This window comes from Drechmeria coniospora, chromosome 01 (assembly GCF_001625195.1).
Source record: "Drechmeria coniospora strain ARSEF 6962 chromosome 01, whole genome shotgun sequence".
Taxonomy (NCBI): Eukaryota; Fungi; Ascomycota; class Sordariomycetes; order Hypocreales; family Ophiocordycipitaceae; genus Drechmeria; species Drechmeria coniospora.
The window spans coordinates 458,781-476,673 of record NC_054389.1 but is presented as its reverse complement, the minus strand read 5'-3'; the positions used below and the strand labels follow the sequence as shown (position 1 = coordinate 476,673).

The following is a 17,893-nucleotide window of genomic DNA, read 5'->3' as shown; positions in this document are numbered from 1 at the left end:
GGAGACGGGAACGGTGAGGGGAGACGAGGAAGGAGACAGTCGGGTGTTGCTCGGAACGGACCAATCTTCGGCCCGGTCATATCATCAAGGAGGGGGGACTCTCCCGACCCGCGTTATCATTCTTTGGTGATTGGCGATGCTCGTTTCTAATATATCGAGTGCATCCCTCAAGCACGAAGTTGCATATGGGAATGATACGAGTATTGTTGTAAGCGGGCTCGATAATGCAACCCACCCTCCAAGTCCGAATGGTAACTGATCACACCCAGGGTGTTTGTCTAGAAGGTCGCTCGTCATTCATGGATATGGATGGAAATGAACAAACAGACTCCGGCCACGGCCAAGGTCCCAAACTCTCTAGCACGGCCTGGTTGCTTTTATCTCAACCTGCGAGCCTAGAGTGTCAAAGCTCTGGTCGTCGTCCTGCGATTCGCCTCATTCTAGAAGCTGAACTCCTTCGGACATTTATTCCTCAGCATAACCATGGGCACTATAGGGGTGACGTGGCCTGGGAGCACGGCGGAACGCTCGTCCCAAGCCGTTGCAAACGAACAACAGAGTAGCAGTCTTTTTTACATCTACGCCAGCTCTGCAGGTCAATCTCCCGGTGATAATGTCCACATTCTCAGCCCAGACAGCGCCACGGACAAGTTCGTCGCCACCCTCGAGGGCAAGGTCATCATCCTCTCCGGTGCTCCCAGACCAACATCCAATCTGGACGATTCCGACAAGACGAGGCAATGGTTCCAGCAACTCGATTCTCACGTTGAAGCTTCCCTCAAAACCGACTCGGCAGATGTCGTGCAGAGTTTTCAGCTCATATTCCAGGAACCATGGCAGCTCACATTCAGCTCAGCGAGCGACGTCCTGCTGTTTACCTTTGGCGCCCCCTTGACGGGAAATGGGGCGAAGATTCCAGTTCCCGGCATAGACGTTGACGGCCAGATGCTGACGTATGGCGTCGATTTCTTGCAGTCGGTTGAAATTACAGACACGACCTTGAGGGACTTGTTTACACACGCCGATTCAGCCGGTATGAGCGAATACGTACCAAGCAAGCTTCTCGACGCAAACGTGGAGCTCAAAATGCCCGACCCAAATGATGAACCGAAACGGAATGCGTTGTGGTTTGCTCCTCTCCCAGTAAAGCGCGTCACCGTGCGGCTGCAGTTCCAAATGCCCAGCCTGGGTCCCCTGCAGGATATCCTCAATGTCCTGCCGGGATTCACGATTAAAAGCGCTGATGTCGTCTACAGAAAGGAAATGCTGCTGGCAAGAACGGAGTCGGGAGAACAGGCCGATACCCGCGGCGATATCGTTTTCAGCGCCACATGCTCCGTCAAGGGCGATGCCGGGCCGGAGGTGACGATGATGGCTGGTGTTGGCTTTGCACCCTCCAGCATCACCCTCGCATTCATCTTTCTTTCCGATGACCCCATCGGCGGAATTCTCATCTGGCTAGCGTCCCTCATCGGAGATTCGTCTCTGGAGTCGTTTGTAAAAGACATATTGGGCAAAACCGAGAATGGGGTGAAGGTGCTGGGCGACCCGAACCTGCGCCGAATGACCATCACGCTCGACACGAAAGACACAAATGCCAAACTCTCTTCTGTTGCTTTTGACGTTGAAATCACGGCCAATTTTGGGCAGGCGAGCTCCAAACCCGTCTTTCTCATCTCCTATAGCTGGAATAGCTTCAGTGGCGGCACCGGCACCCTCTCTGGCCAGCTGTGGAATGGTAGGCTCGTCCATTTCAGAGTCTTCGAGGAGCGAATTTCATTGCTGATTAAACGGCAGACCCAAGTCTCCCAAGGGACCCAGATTTGCTGCCTTTCGAGGAGAGGTGGACGACCCTGCGGCCGCTGACTCCGTCCCCGGCGACGTTCATCGATCTTGCCTCCTTGATACCCGGCCAGACGGTAGACAACATCCCTGACACGCTGCCATCCCAGATCACACGCGCCTACCTTGCGCTGTCGAGCGACTCCTTTTCTATTCGCTGCAGCATCACCGCCAACCCGCCATCGCCAGGATCCGCTCCGCAACCTTACTTGGGGGAGGTTGCGCTTGATGCCTCCTTTCACTGGGGCCAGAGCAGCCAATTCGCCCTCAACGTCGTTGTCAGTGCCATGATAATGCCCAGCAAAGACTCCTCCACCATGCCGGCCGCCCTTACCGGATCGTTGAGCTACGACTCGTCCAAGAAATCATGGGAGCTGGCGGCTTCGCTTACGGGGCTATACGCATCGACGCTCGTCGAGTTCTTCGAGGACGACGCCAAGGATCACGTCGGCCCCTTGATCGAGTCAATCGCGGTTGACACGTTGGCTGTCGCGTACACGTACGAGTCCACTGGAGGCAAGTCTAAAGCTAGCACATTCACCATCACGGGCGACCTCCGCATCGCTGGTCTCGCACTGGCGCTCGACTTCAAGCACAACCAGGACGGGTTCACCTTTTCGGCCAAGCTCAACCCGTCCAATGAGCAGGTCAAAATTGGCGACTTGATTGTGGATGCTCTTGGCTCCGACATTGAGCTGCCCGAATTCGTCTACAACACACTGCTCGTGGCCGACAACCAGGACGCATTCGCGCTCGACCTCGTGAAACAAAAGTCAAAAGGAAGCCCTCCGACGGAGTCATTCCAGCTTCTTGCACAGCTAAACATAATCAAACTGCACATCGATTTTGCCCAGCTCCACAGCACCAGCTGGGATGCCAAGCAGCCGTCCAAAAGACTACTCAAGGTCGCCATCGGCGGCTTCTCCGGCGTCGAACTCGAGCTCCCACTTATCGGCAAGCTGATCCAACCGCTCGACGAGCTGTACTTCCTCTGGGTCCAAAGCCAGGGCGCCGTAGGGGTAGCAGGCCTGACGCGTGTCGACCTTGACGACCTCAACGCCAGCTTGGGGGACAAGATCTTGGTCAAGGACAAGATCAAGGTGGACCAGCAGAAGCCGACGGATCTCCTGGTGAGTGTCGGATGCCACTTTGCCATCGTCATCCGCAGCAGCACAGGCGAAAGGTCTTGCTTGCTCGACTACGACTTTATGAAGCCGGCTGCGGGCAAGGGGCGTGCGGATGAGGCGGACGACGGCGGACCGAGCGCTCAGGCACCTTATAAGAAGATTGCCGGGCCGTTGTCCATCAGCAACGTCGGACTCAAGTACAAGGACAAAAAGTTGGCCGTCATGTTCGACGCCACCTTCCAGCTCGGCCCCCTTGGATTCTCCCTCATCGGCTTCTCTCTTGGGACCGCCTTCGTGACGCTCGATGAACTGCCCACCATCACGCCGGACATCCAAGGCCTCGCCGCGTCGTTTGACAAGCCGCCACTGTCCATCGCGGGCGTAATCACCCATGGCAACGATGGCGGCATCGACTACTTTGCTGGCGGACTCATCGTTGGCTGGGCCATCTACCAGTTTGAGGCTGCCGGCTTCTACGGCATCGTCACCCCGTCTGGCGGCGGCGGCTTCCAGACGGTATTTGTCTTTGCCAAGCTCAACGGGCCCCTCGTCACGCTCGGGTTTGCCGAGATCACGTCCGTCTGCGGCGGCTTCGGATACAACAGCAGCGTGCGTCTGCCGACGGTGGGGGAAGTCTATGACTTCCCCTTCATCGCCAGCTCGGCGCTCAGCGGCAGCAGCAATGCCATGGAGGTGATGCAAAAGCTCGTCGATCCCGGCCCGCACGGATGGTTCCAGCCGCTCGACAAGTCGTACTGGTTCTCGGTTGGCATCAGGGTCGGGGCCTTTCAGATGCTAAGCATCGATGCCGTCGTGGCGGTGCAATTTGGTAACGCCGTCAAGCTGGGCATCTTTGCCGTGGCCAGTGCCGACATCCCCTCGCCCCGATCGCCGATCAAGCTGGCGCACGTCGAGCTGGGCATCTCGGCCGTCGCCGACTTCGACTACGGCACGCTCAAGATCGAGTCGCAACTGTCACCGCGGTCGTACATACTCGACAAGAACTGCCACCTCACCGGCGGCTGCGGCCTCTACTACTGGTTCGACGCGCCTCACGCCGACAAGTCAAGCGTCGGCCAGTTCGTCTTCACCCTCGGCGGCTACCATCAAGCGTACCGCCTGCCCATCGGCTTCCCCAATCCGCCGCGGCTCGGCATCGACTGGGACCTGGGGGGCGGGCTCCAGATCTCGGGCCAAGCATACTTTGCCGTCACACCCAACGCTTGCATGGCCGGCGGTCGCCTGCGTGCCGCTTTCAAGGCTGGCCCGATCGAGGCTTGGTTCGATGCCTTTGCCGATTTCCTCATCAACTACAAGCCTTTCCACTTCAACCTCGGCGCCGGCCTCTCCGTCGGCGTGGGATTCAGCATCGACATATGGTTCATTCACATTCGGATCTCGGTCGAGATCGGAGCGCAGCTGTATCTCTGGGGTCCACCGGTCGCAGGCCGGGTCCACGTTGACTTTTGGATCGTCGCCTTTGACATCAACTTTGGGCCTCACTCGGACACGGACGACCGCATTTCTCTGTCCGAGTTTTACGACCTCGTGCTGCAAACTTCCACCACATCTCTGGTAGGCCCGGCGGACAAGGAAGTGCAGGTCTCGCGGCCGAAGAACGAAGCGCACAACTTCCTTGCCGAGTCCGGCCTGCTGAACCCGACGGATGAGCCGGAACGTGAGCAGGACGCGATCTGGATCGTGCGCGGCGGCTCCTTTTGCTTCGTCGTCGAGTGCAAGATGGCCATCGACACGGTCAAGAGCAATGGGCAAGCCGTCCTCGCAGACAAGGAAGTGTACGGCAAGCCCATGAAGCTCCAGACGGCCATGGCGTCGACCCTCGAAGTGCAGGTGACGCAGGATCAAGGCGAAGCGGACGATGGGTGGCAGTTTGAAAAGCGACTCGAGAGCGTACCTCGCGCCCTCTGGGCCAAGTGTAAGTTAAGCCCCTGTCGCTTCCGCTGGCTGATGACAGGATTCTGATGCGACCAGATGACCCGAGAACCGACCCGACCAGCAGCGGCAACAACATCGGCGAACTTCTCAGCAGCGACAACAGTTCCGTGACGCTCATGACGGGTGTGCGCATGACGGCACCCCTACCGACCGTTTCTCCCGACCCGTTCCCCGCGTACAAGGTTGCCGACGCCGATCTGCAGAGCCTTCCTGCCGAGCGGCCCTTCCCAACCATCGCCGACGCTGATGGCGCGTGGGGGCCAGATTCGCCAGCGGCGGGGGAAAGGGAGAAGTATGAGGCCGTGTACAATGCCTGGACCAACCCGGCCATGGGCGCAAGCGGTCAGACGGGTTTCGTTGGAGCTCTGGCGGAATGTCTCAAGTGGGATGTCGACGGGATGAAGAGCTTGGCGGCCATCCCACAAACGCTGAAACAGGAGTTTATGAATTTGTACGTCGCAGCGCCACTGCTGACGAAATGAGACAAGGGTGCACCGGACCTGCACGAGGCTATCGAGATGTTCGTCATGGTCGCCATGCTGTCTGAATAGATGTGCCTGCATTTCGAGCCTGGGCCTGGCGACTCACCTGCCAGTCGAACACACACAGCGTCCGGTCACACAATCTTGCTGAGCACATCAATGAGCACACGCATCTAGAGGTCATCCATTGTCCGTGTCCGTCGGAGTTGAAGAATGCTACTTGTATTCACGCGACCCCGATGCATGCACGTTGCTGTCGTCACATTGGCGACGGCACGTCAATTCCCCTTTCGACGTAGGCAACAACAAGGACTCTAGCTTTGCGATCAAGTTTCCGACGAAAGCTCTGCATTGTCGCCGATTCAACCACTGTACCCGAAGAACCGTGGTAGGTGTAGTGAAAGACAACACTGACTGTGATGGCTGGTTTTCTGCGAAACCTGTAGTTCTGGGTTGGGCGTGGATGGGTAGTTCAGTATTCAATCCTTCATGGTAGCTGATGGGGAGTAGGGGAGCATGTTTTGTTCACCTCGAGGCGTCCTCATCATGTTCTGTTCAGGGTTGTGAGTCATTATCCAATGTACATATGCCAACAATTCTTCAGAATGGCGATATCTTCTGCCAGGTTAAAAGCGTCAAAGTCGAAAGGCACTCATCATGTTCTGTTCAGGGTTGTGATACTATTAGTCATTATCCAATGTACATAAGCCAACAATTCCTCATAATGGCGATATCTTCTGCCAGGTTAAATGCGTCAAAGTCGAAAGGCACTTTTCGATGCCACCCCTCTGCTGGCTATGTTACTTTTTGTCGTACAAAAGAGATGGAAATTTTGGTATTGCTGCATCGCCGTTTCGTGCACACACGCACGCCACGCCAAGGTGCGACGGCGGTGGCGAAACGACAGAGCCAGGTTTGACCTGCGGAAGACATGTATATACTGGACGAGATGGACAGCGGCAACATCATATGCAACCGCCGACTTGGGCCTCCAAGGGCGACCGCGGCGCCCAGGTAGCCGACCTGCGGAAGACGTGTATATACTGGACGAGATGTACAGCGGCATCATCATATGAAACCGCCGACCTGGGCCTCCACGGGCGACCGCGGCGTCCAGGTAGCCGAGGGCATCGTGGACAGGCGCGGCGGTGCCTTTTTCACCTCCATGCGCACGGGGCTCGCCGCTCTCTCCGGCACGAGCGGCGAATGCTTCGGAGGCTCGTCAAAGGCAATGGCAAAGTCCAGATTCTCGCTCGAAACGGAATGGGCGAGCGAGGGAAAGGCCGGGCAGGGGAGGAAGGGCACGGGCGAGCCGCGGGCCGTCGACAGGGGCGCCGGTATGGCCGAGCGGCGGGGCGAGGGGTCGGACCACGAGTCGAACGACGGGCTTGGATCCTCGGGCTTGCGGCCGCGCAGCAGGCCTTTTGATTTCGAGAACTCGGCGGCGGCGGTGAAGAGGGGACTCGGGACCGCCTGCGGGCACCTCGTCTCGTCGGGGGTCGGGAAAGGACTCGGGCTCGGCTCCTCGGAGGCGGCCACGGGTTGGAGCGGCTTCGGAGGAGGCGCACGGTTGCCGGACCGGTTCGCGTGGAAGCCGCGTCGCGGCCCTACGGACGGGGGCTCCCCCCTCTGGGATTCGGGGGCGGCGGCCGAGGCCGTCTCGACTCGGCCGTCGCCGGCGCTCCTGGGGATGCTCTTGAGAATGTCGCCAAAGTCGAACTCGGCAAAGTTGCCGCTGAAGCCCTCCACCTGGCGCGTCCGCCGCACGCCCTCGTCGAACTTGATGGCGACGCTCTCCCGGCGGGGCTGGTGGAAGGTGAGGGTGTCGCGCCTCGCGAGGGCGCCGCGGAGGGCGCGGGGCCTCTCGTCGGACGCGCGCGGCGCAAAGGCCACGGGGCTCGGGACGGCGGCGATGGGGAAGGTGAGGGCATGGTGAATCATGGGCGAGACGGCGGCGCTGCCGGAGTGGTCCGAAGGCGGCGGCGAGGGGTAGGCGACGCCGATGGGGTTCGGGTCGAGCTCGGGCGAGGCGGGCTGGGAGATGATGCCCGGGCAGTTGGCCCTCGCGGGCCCCGGCGGCGGCGGCAGGACCAGGCTGGCCCTCCTCGGCCGAAGGTTGGACTCGGAGGCGTGGTGCTGCAGGCCGCGGGGGCTCTGGGTAAGGTCGTGCATCGAGGAGGCCATGGCGGGGTTGCGAAAGACGGCACGCCAGTTGGAGGCCGGCCTCGAGGTCGAGCACGAACCCGGACGAGACGGCGGCCGGCGAGGAGGAGCGAGGTCATCGAGGCGAGGGTCCTTGGCGGCATTCCATTTCGGCGGCTTCGTGGGCTTCCTGGCCCGGGTCAGCACACGCGTCCCGATCGATGGTGTTGAGAAGGGGAGGCGGACGACGGGGAGGGCACGACGGGAAGGGCACGACGGAAAGGGCACGACGGCGAAGGGTACGATGGGAAGGGCACGACGGAAAGGGCACGACGGAAAGGAGACGAGGGGCGTACGGGGACTTCTTCCTGTCGCTGCCGAGCCTGATGCCGAAGAAGGAGACCATGCTTGCACGACGTCGGTGCTTGGCGCCTCGTGGCTTGGTGTTGTCGGTGCCGATCAACAGCAGGCACCTCGTCGAGGAGGACGAGGCCGAGCTCGGAGTCGGCCTTGGACCTCTGCTCCGGCTTCGTCTTGGATGGATAGTACTGATGATGAGGCCGATGGTGCGGATGATCAGATGATTCTATTCGGGAGTAGGGGAAGGAAGAAGGAATCGAGGCCGGCTGATGCAGATGTTGCGAGCGGGTGTAAGTAGGCAGGCGCACCGTACGGTATAGAGGACGGTGCACTGTGGGTGTACATGTGGGTGTAAGTGCAGGCGCTGGCTACGGGGTACTCACAGGTACTATACAGTACATGCAGGTACAAGCGGGTGCCAGCACGCAGGGGGGGGCAAGCAGTGATGATGCTGCTGAGTACGCATGCTGCTCGGTCAAGTACTTGGGTGTACTCGGCACTACATGCGAGCAAACTCGTCGGCGTAGAAGCACCGTGCGGCAAGCAGGCGCAGGTAGGCTGCGGGAATGGCAGGCGCAGGTCCGGACAGGCCACTACAAGCACTGTACGTAGATGCAAGTGTAAGTGCATGCAAGTTAAGGACTCATGTACAGTATACATGGAGTTGCAGGTATGAATACCGTAGCCGTGCCGTGCAAGTACAGGGAGTAATAACAGCCAGCAGCTGCAGCCGTGGGCGTCTTGACAGCGACAATGCAGGTACAAGTACAGTGGCAATACGGCGGCGCACTCGCACTGTACACCTGGTCGTACGCGTCGAGGCTGACGACGGAGGAGACGACGAGCAGACAAGGAAGCGGCGGGACATGGGAAAAAGGCCAGCCAGGATGGGACGATTGGGAAGGGTAGGAAGGATTCGGACGAGGCGACGGTTCGTCGGAGCCAGCGGCGGGCGGCTTTCGAATCACGACGGTTATTATTGCTCCGTCGTGGCCATCGTTGCCCCCTGCAACCTCTGGGCTCCCCACCGGTGCTCGCCTGCTCTGCTCCCCGCGAATGAGGCGGCGAACAGGGACATGGGTGCCCAATTCATTTCAGGGTCCGCCGCGCCTGACGGGGGCCAGACGCCTGATTCGCCGTGGTCGGGGATTTCGTTTGCTGTTTGACGGGATGGTGTGGAAATTGGGACGGACGACGAGTCGTTGACGAAACGGCGAGCGCGTAATAATGCTAGTCGTACATGCGGCGAGCGGAGGATTTCCACCGTACGGATGGCAGCAGCTGCACGGTACGGAGTAAGCATTACTCGGCACTCCGCATACTTGCGCCAGTGCCCGGGACAGACAGGTACCGGCACAAGTCGTATCCTCTTTCCGACTCCCCATGGCATCGTGTGATTTTTCCGCAGGCTTGCCGTGTTATACGAGCAAAACGAGGTGTACGGAGTGCAGTACGAGTGCAGGTGTCGTGGGCACGCGAGTACAGTGCTTGCGTGATTGCTGCACTGGCAGGCAAGTACAGTACCGTGAGTGCCTATCTATGTAAGTACTTTAGTATGTATTGTCGTGAGTCGCCTGGGCTGGAATGAAAGTACATGTACTTGCGTAGGCGGACTGTTCGTACACTGCAAGTACGTGCTTGCAAGTAGGTGTACTTGCACTCGCACTGCAAGTACATGCGAGTACGCAAACAAGGACACCTTGATGATACGGCATACTTGCCAGGGACTGCACCGACACTCGGACGAGTTCGCGTACGGCACACAATGCAGCCACGTACCAGGCCGTGCGAGGCGGGAGATTCGACGGCGTCGTCTTGCTTGCCTCTCCGCTTCGGTGTCGAGCGACGGGCGGGAGGGCATCGACGTGCTGGCGTCGTTGCAAAGGCTGACGACGCGTTGCGGGCGAGACAAGAGGGAGATGTGAGCAAGTACTGTACGGATACTCTGTAGTATTACTTGGGTGTAAGTATCTCATCACCATGTCCATGTACATGTACAGTACTCTCGCCGGCAAGGAAGCATCGCCTGCATGTACAGGTACCTGCTGGCTAGGTGCCTGAGAGCAAAGTGTTACTTGCACTGCTGTAATTACTTACTCACATGTAGGCGAGGTACTTGTACTTACTGTAGGCAGGTGTACTTACGGAACACTCCGTGCTTGTACGTACCTGCACTGTACTTAGGTGTGTGTGGGTTAGAGGGCTAGAGCACATTTGCTGTACCGAGTACGGAGCACAGCTGCAGGCACTCGCAGCGCTGAGCAAGTACCAGTACTTGCGGGTAAGCATCGTGCAAGTGCGGGTAAAAGTACATCTACATGCCGTGCTTGTGCGCTTAGCGCGTTGGTCGGAGAATAATAGTGGTGCCTGCGCCGTACCTGGTACTCGCATGGAAAGGTATTACTCGTGTTCTGCACGCCGCGGCTCGCACGTCAATTACGTACTTGCGCGCGCACTCGGTCACGGCATGTTTATATATAGCATTGCCCATGGCCGGCGGACTGTTTGTTTGTTTTCTTCGCTGAGGAGACCCGCTGGACGGCTCCTCGGCAGATGGTCAAGACGACGAATGGCTGGCGGATGGATGGACGGCGCCTGGCCGATTGATGGCACAGTGCGGTACGGCATGGACACGCACCGTACGGTAACGATACTGGTTGTATGCGTTGGTGCGCAAGGACTTGTACTTGCTCGGGTGCCCTCTGTATATTCGAGTACAGTGCATGCATACGTCCTCGCACATGCAAGGCCATGGACCAAGTGGCAGAAGCATCTCGCTGCCGTGCATTCATTGCTTTCTCGTCCATCAACGTCTTGCCAACGACGGCAGGGTCGGACACATGTCTCGGGGCGGCCCGCCAAGGGGCGCTGTCGATGCGGTGACGGTAGGGAAAAGCATGTCGCCGTGGTGGCCGTCGTTCCCGGGGCCTTGCCTACCAGGTACCACCTAAAGTACCTAGTGCTTGGGCGCTGTAGCTCTGGTGCTGTGCTGTAACAAGCCTGTAATTCATTGCTGTGCTGGACTGGACTGCAGCGTTACACGCACGCGATGGTGGTCGCCGGCGTGCCTCGTACTTTGGGCACTGCAACCATTCGGTGCTGGTCAAGTGATTACCGCCCTGTATTGCTGGACGGGGACGGCACCGGACCGTACGTCTGCTGGACGCCTGCTGTATGCTGTAATGCTGCACCGTCCACGTACTCCTCGGCACAGCACGGATGGCGCTGTACTTGAGCGTACGCTTCTTCCACGGCACTGCACTGCGCGGTACTGTTCGTGATGCAACGGAGAAAAAAGGGGGTCCGCGCGGACTAGGGTTACAACGAATCAAGGATCGTGAGATGGGGCAGAATCAAGGATCGTGAGATGGGGCAGAGTCAAGGATCGTGAGAATCAATCTATCGGTGTTCTTCTTGATGATGTTATTGCCAGGTGTCCGCCGTGGCTGCTTAAGTGCTGTAGGCGCAGATGTGGACTTTGTTACGTAACCAACTACCCGGACTTTAACCCGGCACTGCATTGCACGACACTGTACCCTTGCTCTACGGCACTGAACTGCGCTCCTTCAACGGCAGCTCCCAGCACGGCACTGCACTGCACACACACTGTACCCGCCCTGCACGGCACTGTCCTGCACGGCACCGTACTGCACACTTGCTCTGCAGCACTGCACTGCACTGTATTACTGGAAGTGCATACAAGTGACGGAGTAGACACGGCAAGCCCTTTCGTGTCGCAAACCCCCAAACTACAGCACTCCAGTAATTACATACAAGTGCACACGGACATGTAATTACCGAGTACTCGTACATGTAATTACCGGGTACTCGTCGTACATGTAATTACCGAGTACTCGTACATGTAATTACCGAGTACTCTTCGTCACAACCTTCGTCACACAAACATGTACATACTCCTCGTACATGTAATTACCGAGTACTCTTCGTACATGTAATTACCCAGTACTCTCCTACATGTAATTACCCAGTACTCTTCGTGACGCGTACACCGACTCTCCCACCGATGCCATCACTCACCATCAACCCTTCGTGTCCATCCGACGGCACGCACACCGACTCTCCTACCGATGCCATCGCACACCCACTCTCCTACCGATGCCATCACTCACCATCAACCCTTCGTGTCCATCCGACGGCACGCACACCGACTCTCCTACCGATGCCATCACTCACCGTCAACCCTTCGTGTCATCCGACGGCACGCCGCTCCGTGCATCGGCAACAGCCATCGTCGTCAGAACCAAGGCCCTAACACGCACTATGCCCAAGGCACGGTACGCGGCAGCCATACCAGCAGCCATACGCAGAACCAAGGCCCTTACACGCACTATGCCCAAGGCACGGTACGCGGCAGCCATACCAGCATGGCCCGAAGCGTGCGTGGTCGTGAACCACTTCGAGCCCGCGATGCATGTCGACCCCTTCCGAGAACTCGGCGGCATTTCATCCATCCGTGCCTTTTGCCCCGACTGCCCTGGCCGCCCGTCTTCCCCGCCTTGGGCTCCGGACGTGGCCACCGCGTCGATCCGGTTGTCCATTCTCGCCCGCATGGCACTCGTCGCTTGCCATCTCATCGATCCGATTGTCTCCTCTCGCCTTCGTGCGCCGGTATGCGTGCGTCTTCGGTACCCTCTCTCCCTAGACTCCCAAACGCCGTGAAAGCTGGCTCAAGACATGAAACGAGCAATGAAGAAAAACCCGGGCCGGGCAATCGAGGACGCTTGCCATGTCATCGGTGCTGCCGGCCGACGCCGTCTCTCCCCCTCACAGCTGCCGCAGCAGCTTCTGCCGCCGCCGCTCGAGCAGCTCCTCCTGCACCTGCTCCATCGTCGGCAGCACCCACACGACCTGGCCGTCGCCGCTGTCGCCCGGCAGCGCCTGCCACCCGTCGGGCGCCTCGCGTGCCGTCGTCTTCAGCGCGTTGTCCCGCGCCTCCGTCTCCTTGGCCGCCTCGTACCGCAGCAGCTCCTCCGTCTCCTGGTCCGGGCCGTAGCCGTAGTAGGCGGCGTTGGCGTTTCGCCACGTGCCCTGGCCCTTCTGCTGCTGCTCCTCCTTCTTGTCCGTCTTGGTCCGCGCCGCCTCGAACAGCTCCTTGACGCCCGGCAGCTCCTTGGCTCGTCCAAAGTACTTGTACCCCTTGCCGCCGCCGGGCACCTCGCGGCCCTGCTCGTCGTAGACGCGCCCGCCGCCGCGCATGTAGTTGGGCCCGCCGAGGTTCCGGATCTGCACCTCCCACATGTGCTTCTCGCGCATGAGCTTGTTGATCTCGTCGTTGAGGTCGCGGATCTGGTAGTCGCTGAGCACGGGGTCCTGGATCCGCGACATCTTGCGCGAGATCTCCTTGAGCACCTGCCCGCGCCATCTCTCGCACGACGGCACCGAGTCGACCTCGGTGATGCGCTTCGGCCGCCGCGAGCGACCTGCGTCTATGATGCCGAGGTCCGCCGCTTGCGCTTCGCGGAAGCGAAACAGCATCGACTGCGCCTTTTCCGAATTTCGCGCCTGCAACGTCCAACCATCAGCGACGTCGGGAACACAGGCGGCAACCTGTGCGAGGGCATCATACCATGCTGAGATTTCTTCGCCGTCGGCGGTGTCAAGCGTCGAGAGAAGGCGACGGGCGAATGACCGGGTCGATTCTCCTTGAATGCCGTCCGAGGGGAGCGAGCTGACGAAAGGAATAACCCGAGTGTCGTCGTCGATTCTCTTTGAATGTCGACCGAGGGGGCGAGCTGACGAAGGGAATTATCGAGTGTCGTCGATGATTCTCCTTGAGTGTCGTCCGAGGGGGCGAGCCGACGAGGCGAATGAATGACCGGTTGTCGTCGTCGATTCTCCTTGAATGCCGTCCGAGGGGGGCGAGCTGACAAAGGGAATAGCCGGCTGTCGTCGTCGATTACCCTTGAGTGTCGTCCGAGGGGGCGAGCCGACGAGGCGAGCCGACGAGGCGAATGAATGACCGGTTGTCGTCGTCGATTCTCCTTGAATCTCGTCCGAGGCGAGCCGACAAAGCGAATGACAGAGTGTCGTCGTCGATTCTCCCAAAACGTTGTCCGACTGCTTTTGCAGCCTCGTCGTCCGGTGGGGCTGCTCTGCTGACTGTACACGTAGCTCATTGGCCTGCATCTTGGGCGCTCCGCACGACGCAAGAGGTACGGACCTTGCACGCCAAGTAAGTACACCTGGAACTGCAGTACTTGAAGGAACTTGTGAGTACTTACTTTCACGTGGTCCCGGCCATGCACCAAGTCGTACACTGTCGTACACTGAGGTATTTACTCCGTACTCCCATTCTCACTTGACTTGTAGGACGCAGCCTCGTCTATTTCTCCCACAAACCCTCAATCTACCTCAACTTCAATCTTCATCTTCAACCTCACCTCGCCTCACCTCGCCTCGCCCACCTCGTCTCGACTTGCTTTTCAGCAACCAATCTCGATGTGAATCACTCGCCCTGAATCATTCCCATCACCGCCCAACAGTCATCATGCCATGACAGCACGCTGGTCACGCTTGCTCAGCCGACTGGCCGACGTGGCCGACGCCGTCGCTCCTGTGGCCGCTCCCCTTGGCAGGTTTCGTCTCTATTCGGACCCAGGAGCTTGGGTGCGGCGTCCAGCAGTGCGTTCAGTTGCATCATCAATTTCGCGGCTGCTTCGGTCAGTGACGAGGGTCAGTGAATTGCTTCGCCGCGTCACCAGAGGTTCACTCGTCGGCCATGGTATAAATTCTCGCCCTCGCCCTCCCCCGATCGGACAATCTGCTTCTTGGCCCCATCTCTTCTTCGTCGTATTCGTACGACCTTTTTCTTCATTCTCGCCTCCACTTTCTGCTCAATGCCTACCCCCCCTGGTCTGGTCTCTTGATTCACGACCTCGCTTCGTCGACTTTGATCATGTCCCCTCCTCGTCGACTTTGATCATGTCCTCTCCTCGTCGACTTTGATCATGTCCTCTCCTCGTCGACTTTGATCATGTCCTCTCCTCGTCGACTTTGATCATGTCCTCCCCTTCGTATGATCGGGATCGGCCTCTGTTTCCTTTCCCTCGCTTCACCTTGGCTGCACACTCAAACCCCTGGCTGCGGTGATGATGAAATCAAGGCACCAGGCACGAGCCTGCTCTGCCGGACTGAAAACGCTGGCACTGGATGTCTCGAGTTCCCCTTGGAACGGAACCTCCACCCAGCCTGTTGACCCCGAACAGATATCTGAGCGGCCATCGTCTTTCCCTCGCCTGTTTGTCACTTGTTCCGTTGGGGATGCGATGGCATTCTTGCTGTGGAAAGTATGGATGACGCCCTGTGATGACTAGAGTCCGAAAAGCCAAATTTGCAGGCAACAGCCGCAACGGCGCGTTGTCGGTGAGAACACAAGAGAGCTAATCTGAGGGCATCACCATGTTTTTTTTTCCATAGCTTGAATTCATTGATTGAATCATCCGTCTTTGGTCGTCGCCATACTTTAGCGAATCAATATCTGCGCCTTTCCCTGCCTCGAGCCGCCGCATCGGTGAGTGTACTGTACCGTATCGTGCCGAGCATGATTCACGACGGGAGCAAGCCGGCACGGCGAGGCGGTGTGGGTTCATGGAACGGACGCCGACGTGCAGACGACACAATTCTGAACATCAAGCAAAGGCTATACGCGAGACGCGATCCCATCACGGGGCACGCTCGCACTGGCCAAAGAGGACATCAGGCCACCGAGGAAATGACGAGCAAGGCAGCGCTCCAAGCTGATGGCGGCAACGCGTGCCGACATCGTATTTTTTAATTCTCGTCCATGTATCTGTACACATCCGTCATTTTCGACGTCCTTCATTTCCGCTTCTCGACGGCCGGCGGGCTGCTGTACATCCACACGGCAGCGAAGCACACGAAGCCTGTCGCCGTCGCCGCGATGCCCGACAGCCAGGGCATGGCGCCCGAGATGACGTAGCTTCGCGGGAACTCGTCGTGCGCCATGTGCCGCACGCTCACCGTCTTCTTGTCCTCAATGTACGTCAGAAAGGGCCGCTTGTAGTTGACCATGAAGTTGAAGATGCCGTGCTGGTCCGGCAGCGTAAAGTCGCGCGAAAAGTTTGTCGCCCCGCTCTGCGTCACCGAGGGTACGAGGTTCAGGCGGTGGAAGGGCGAGAGCATGGAAAACTCGAGCTGCAGGCTGTCGTCGGCCGGCAGCACGTAGGGAACCCACTTGTCCCAGACGTACTCGGACAGCGAGATGCTGTAGGACTTGGGTCGAGTCAGGTCAGCGGCAGGACACGGCCTCGAGATGCAACGGTACTCACCACGTCCGTCTTGACGCGGTAGATCTGCGGGTTGAGCTCGCTGTCGCCGACCAAGCGGTGCTCCACGCCGTTGACGCGCAGCACGCCAATCTCCTGGAACGTCCAGCCGGACAGTCGCTTGCCAAACTCGCGGTTCTCCGTCTTGACCTTGTCGCCGCCGCCTCGCGCCACCTGCGCATCCAGCCACTTGTCCTGCAGCATCTCGGCCGACCCGACGACGCTGACGCGGGCCGAGTTGCGAGCCTGCATGACGGACACGAGGCCGAGCTGGCGACCGGCGGCGAACAGATCATCCGGGTCGACGACGACGGGATCCTGCTTGGGGCTGTAGCTGTACGCCGTCGGGAGCCCACGCAGGATCGGCGTGATGAGCTGGCTCGAGCCGAGCAAGTGACCGACGACGTGCGGCAAGGCCAGGACGCCGGGAAGCTCAAAGTAGTCCTTGAGACCGGGCCGCACGGCCTCGGGCGCGTCAAGGACGAGAGTGTCGTGGGCTTCCTTGGCCGAGACGCTGTCGTAGTTGAAGTGATCAACGACGGTCCCCGTTCGCTCGCTCGGAAGGAAGATGTCGAGCTCGGCGAGGAAAGCGGTGACGGAGACGGGCGCGGCAGCGGTGGAGGAGAGGGCAACGAGGATGTTGCCCTCGGCCTTGACAAAGTCGAGGAGAAGGCTGGGCGTGAAATTGGGACCGAGGCCTGCATCATCAGCATCGCACGCAAGCAAGCTTCGCCTCGTCAAGCAGCCTCCACTCACCTTTCAACTTGCAGGGCAAGACCATGACGTGGTCAAAGTTTCGCTGTCCGAGGCGGAACAGCCTCAAGCCCTCGTTCCGCGGTGATTCGTACGTGATATCATATCCTCGGGCTGCGACTTGCCATTAGCACATCCATCATCATCCATGGGGAAATTTGAACCTACCTGTGAGATCGCCAAAGAAGTGATTGTATGCATCCTTGTCCGCCACGTTGTCCAAGAGAACGAGCAGCCTGTTTCCTGAAGTGCTCACCGCAGCGGCCGTCGCCGCCAGGAGGCAAACAGCGACACTCAGAAGCGACCGCATTTTCAATTATGTCGTTATGGGATGCCTGATGCCAGACAGAGCTCGAGCTTGAGCTTCTGGATACGTAGCCTATGTTGTGGGTCGGCAGAAGGGGAGCGCTTTTCGGCGACACCATTTTCCGGCGCCGCGACGAGGTAGCCGTTCGGACGTCCTCAACTCTCGAAATGTCATGGCATGACACAACTTCAACCCCAAGCAACCAGCCTCCATCATGTCCACGCCCTACTTCTGGGCCACGCCTCTTCGCTACTGTCGCTGGGCTGCCCGCGAGCGACCGGCCCTCTTCTGGTCCGTCATCATCGGCGCGGCCGGCCCTCTCGCCATGCCCATCGTGCCCCCCATTCGATACTACTTTGGCGACATTGAGCCGGCGCCGGTTCCTGTCACGTATCCAGGTATGCACGTCGCCATGGACGTCTTCGGCGAATGCTAATCCGGCCAGTTCCCAACGGTCCTCGGAAGCAGCTCTCCGGCTACGACGATTAGGACGATAGGAGGACGACAATGGGGGGGGACCGAGTGCGTGGAGCGGGCATGGCCAGCATGGCCAGCATGGCCAGCATGGCCAGCATGAGCATGGGTCGGTGCAGGAAAGGCTCTACTACTATGCCGGCA

At 59.1% G+C, this 17,893-nt stretch overlaps 6 protein-coding genes across 6 annotated transcripts; 3 read left to right on the top strand and 3 right to left on the bottom strand.

Moving 5' to 3' along the window:
* Positions 1-483: 483 nt before the first annotated feature.
* Positions 484-5,407, top strand: DCS_00098 (uncharacterized protein; the record flags this gene model as incomplete). Its single annotated transcript, XM_040797440.1, has 3 exons — positions 484-1,738; positions 1,798-4,905; positions 4,962-5,407. The coding sequence occupies 3 exons, from the start codon at positions 484-486 to the stop codon at positions 5,405-5,407; spliced, it is 4,809 nt and encodes a 1,602-aa protein (XP_040658323.1).
* Positions 5,408-6,475: 1,068 nt separating this feature from the next.
* Positions 6,476-7,955, bottom strand: DCS_00097 (uncharacterized protein; the record flags this gene model as incomplete). The annotated part of the gene is made up of 2 exons (XM_040797439.1): positions 6,476-7,739; positions 7,906-7,955. The coding sequence occupies 2 exons, from the start codon at positions 7,953-7,955 to the stop codon at positions 6,476-6,478; spliced, it is 1,314 nt and encodes a 437-aa protein (XP_040658322.1).
* A 4,070-nt stretch (positions 7,956-12,025) lies between these two features.
* DCS_00096 (uncharacterized protein) lies at positions 12,026-12,589 on the top strand (the record flags this gene model as incomplete). Its single annotated transcript, XM_040797438.1, has 1 exon — positions 12,026-12,589. The coding sequence occupies one exon, from the start codon at positions 12,026-12,028 to the stop codon at positions 12,587-12,589; it is 564 nt and encodes a 187-aa protein (XP_040658321.1).
* Positions 12,590-12,694: 105 nt separating this feature from the next.
* DCS_00095 (uncharacterized protein) lies at positions 12,695-14,056 on the bottom strand (the record flags this gene model as incomplete). The annotated part of the gene is made up of 2 exons (XM_040797437.1): positions 12,695-13,636; positions 13,799-14,056. 2 exons carry the CDS (start codon positions 14,054-14,056, stop codon positions 12,695-12,697), a joined length of 1,200 nt encoding a protein of 399 aa, XP_040658320.1.
* A 1,692-nt stretch (positions 14,057-15,748) lies between these two features.
* On the bottom strand, positions 15,749-17,278 carry DCS_00094 (uncharacterized protein; the record flags this gene model as incomplete). The annotated part of the gene is made up of 4 exons (XM_040797436.1): positions 15,749-16,162; positions 16,219-16,913; positions 16,972-17,082; positions 17,137-17,278. The coding sequence occupies 4 exons, from the start codon at positions 17,276-17,278 to the stop codon at positions 15,749-15,751; spliced, it is 1,362 nt and encodes a 453-aa protein (XP_040658319.1).
* A 211-nt stretch (positions 17,279-17,489) lies between these two features.
* Positions 17,490-17,764, top strand: DCS_00093 (NADH-ubiquinone oxidoreductase 9.5 kDa subunit; the record flags this gene model as incomplete). The annotated part of the gene is made up of 2 exons (XM_040797435.1): positions 17,490-17,673; positions 17,721-17,764. 2 exons carry the CDS (start codon positions 17,490-17,492, stop codon positions 17,762-17,764), a joined length of 228 nt encoding a protein of 75 aa, XP_040658318.1.
* Between the last annotated feature and the right edge of the window lie 129 nt (positions 17,765-17,893).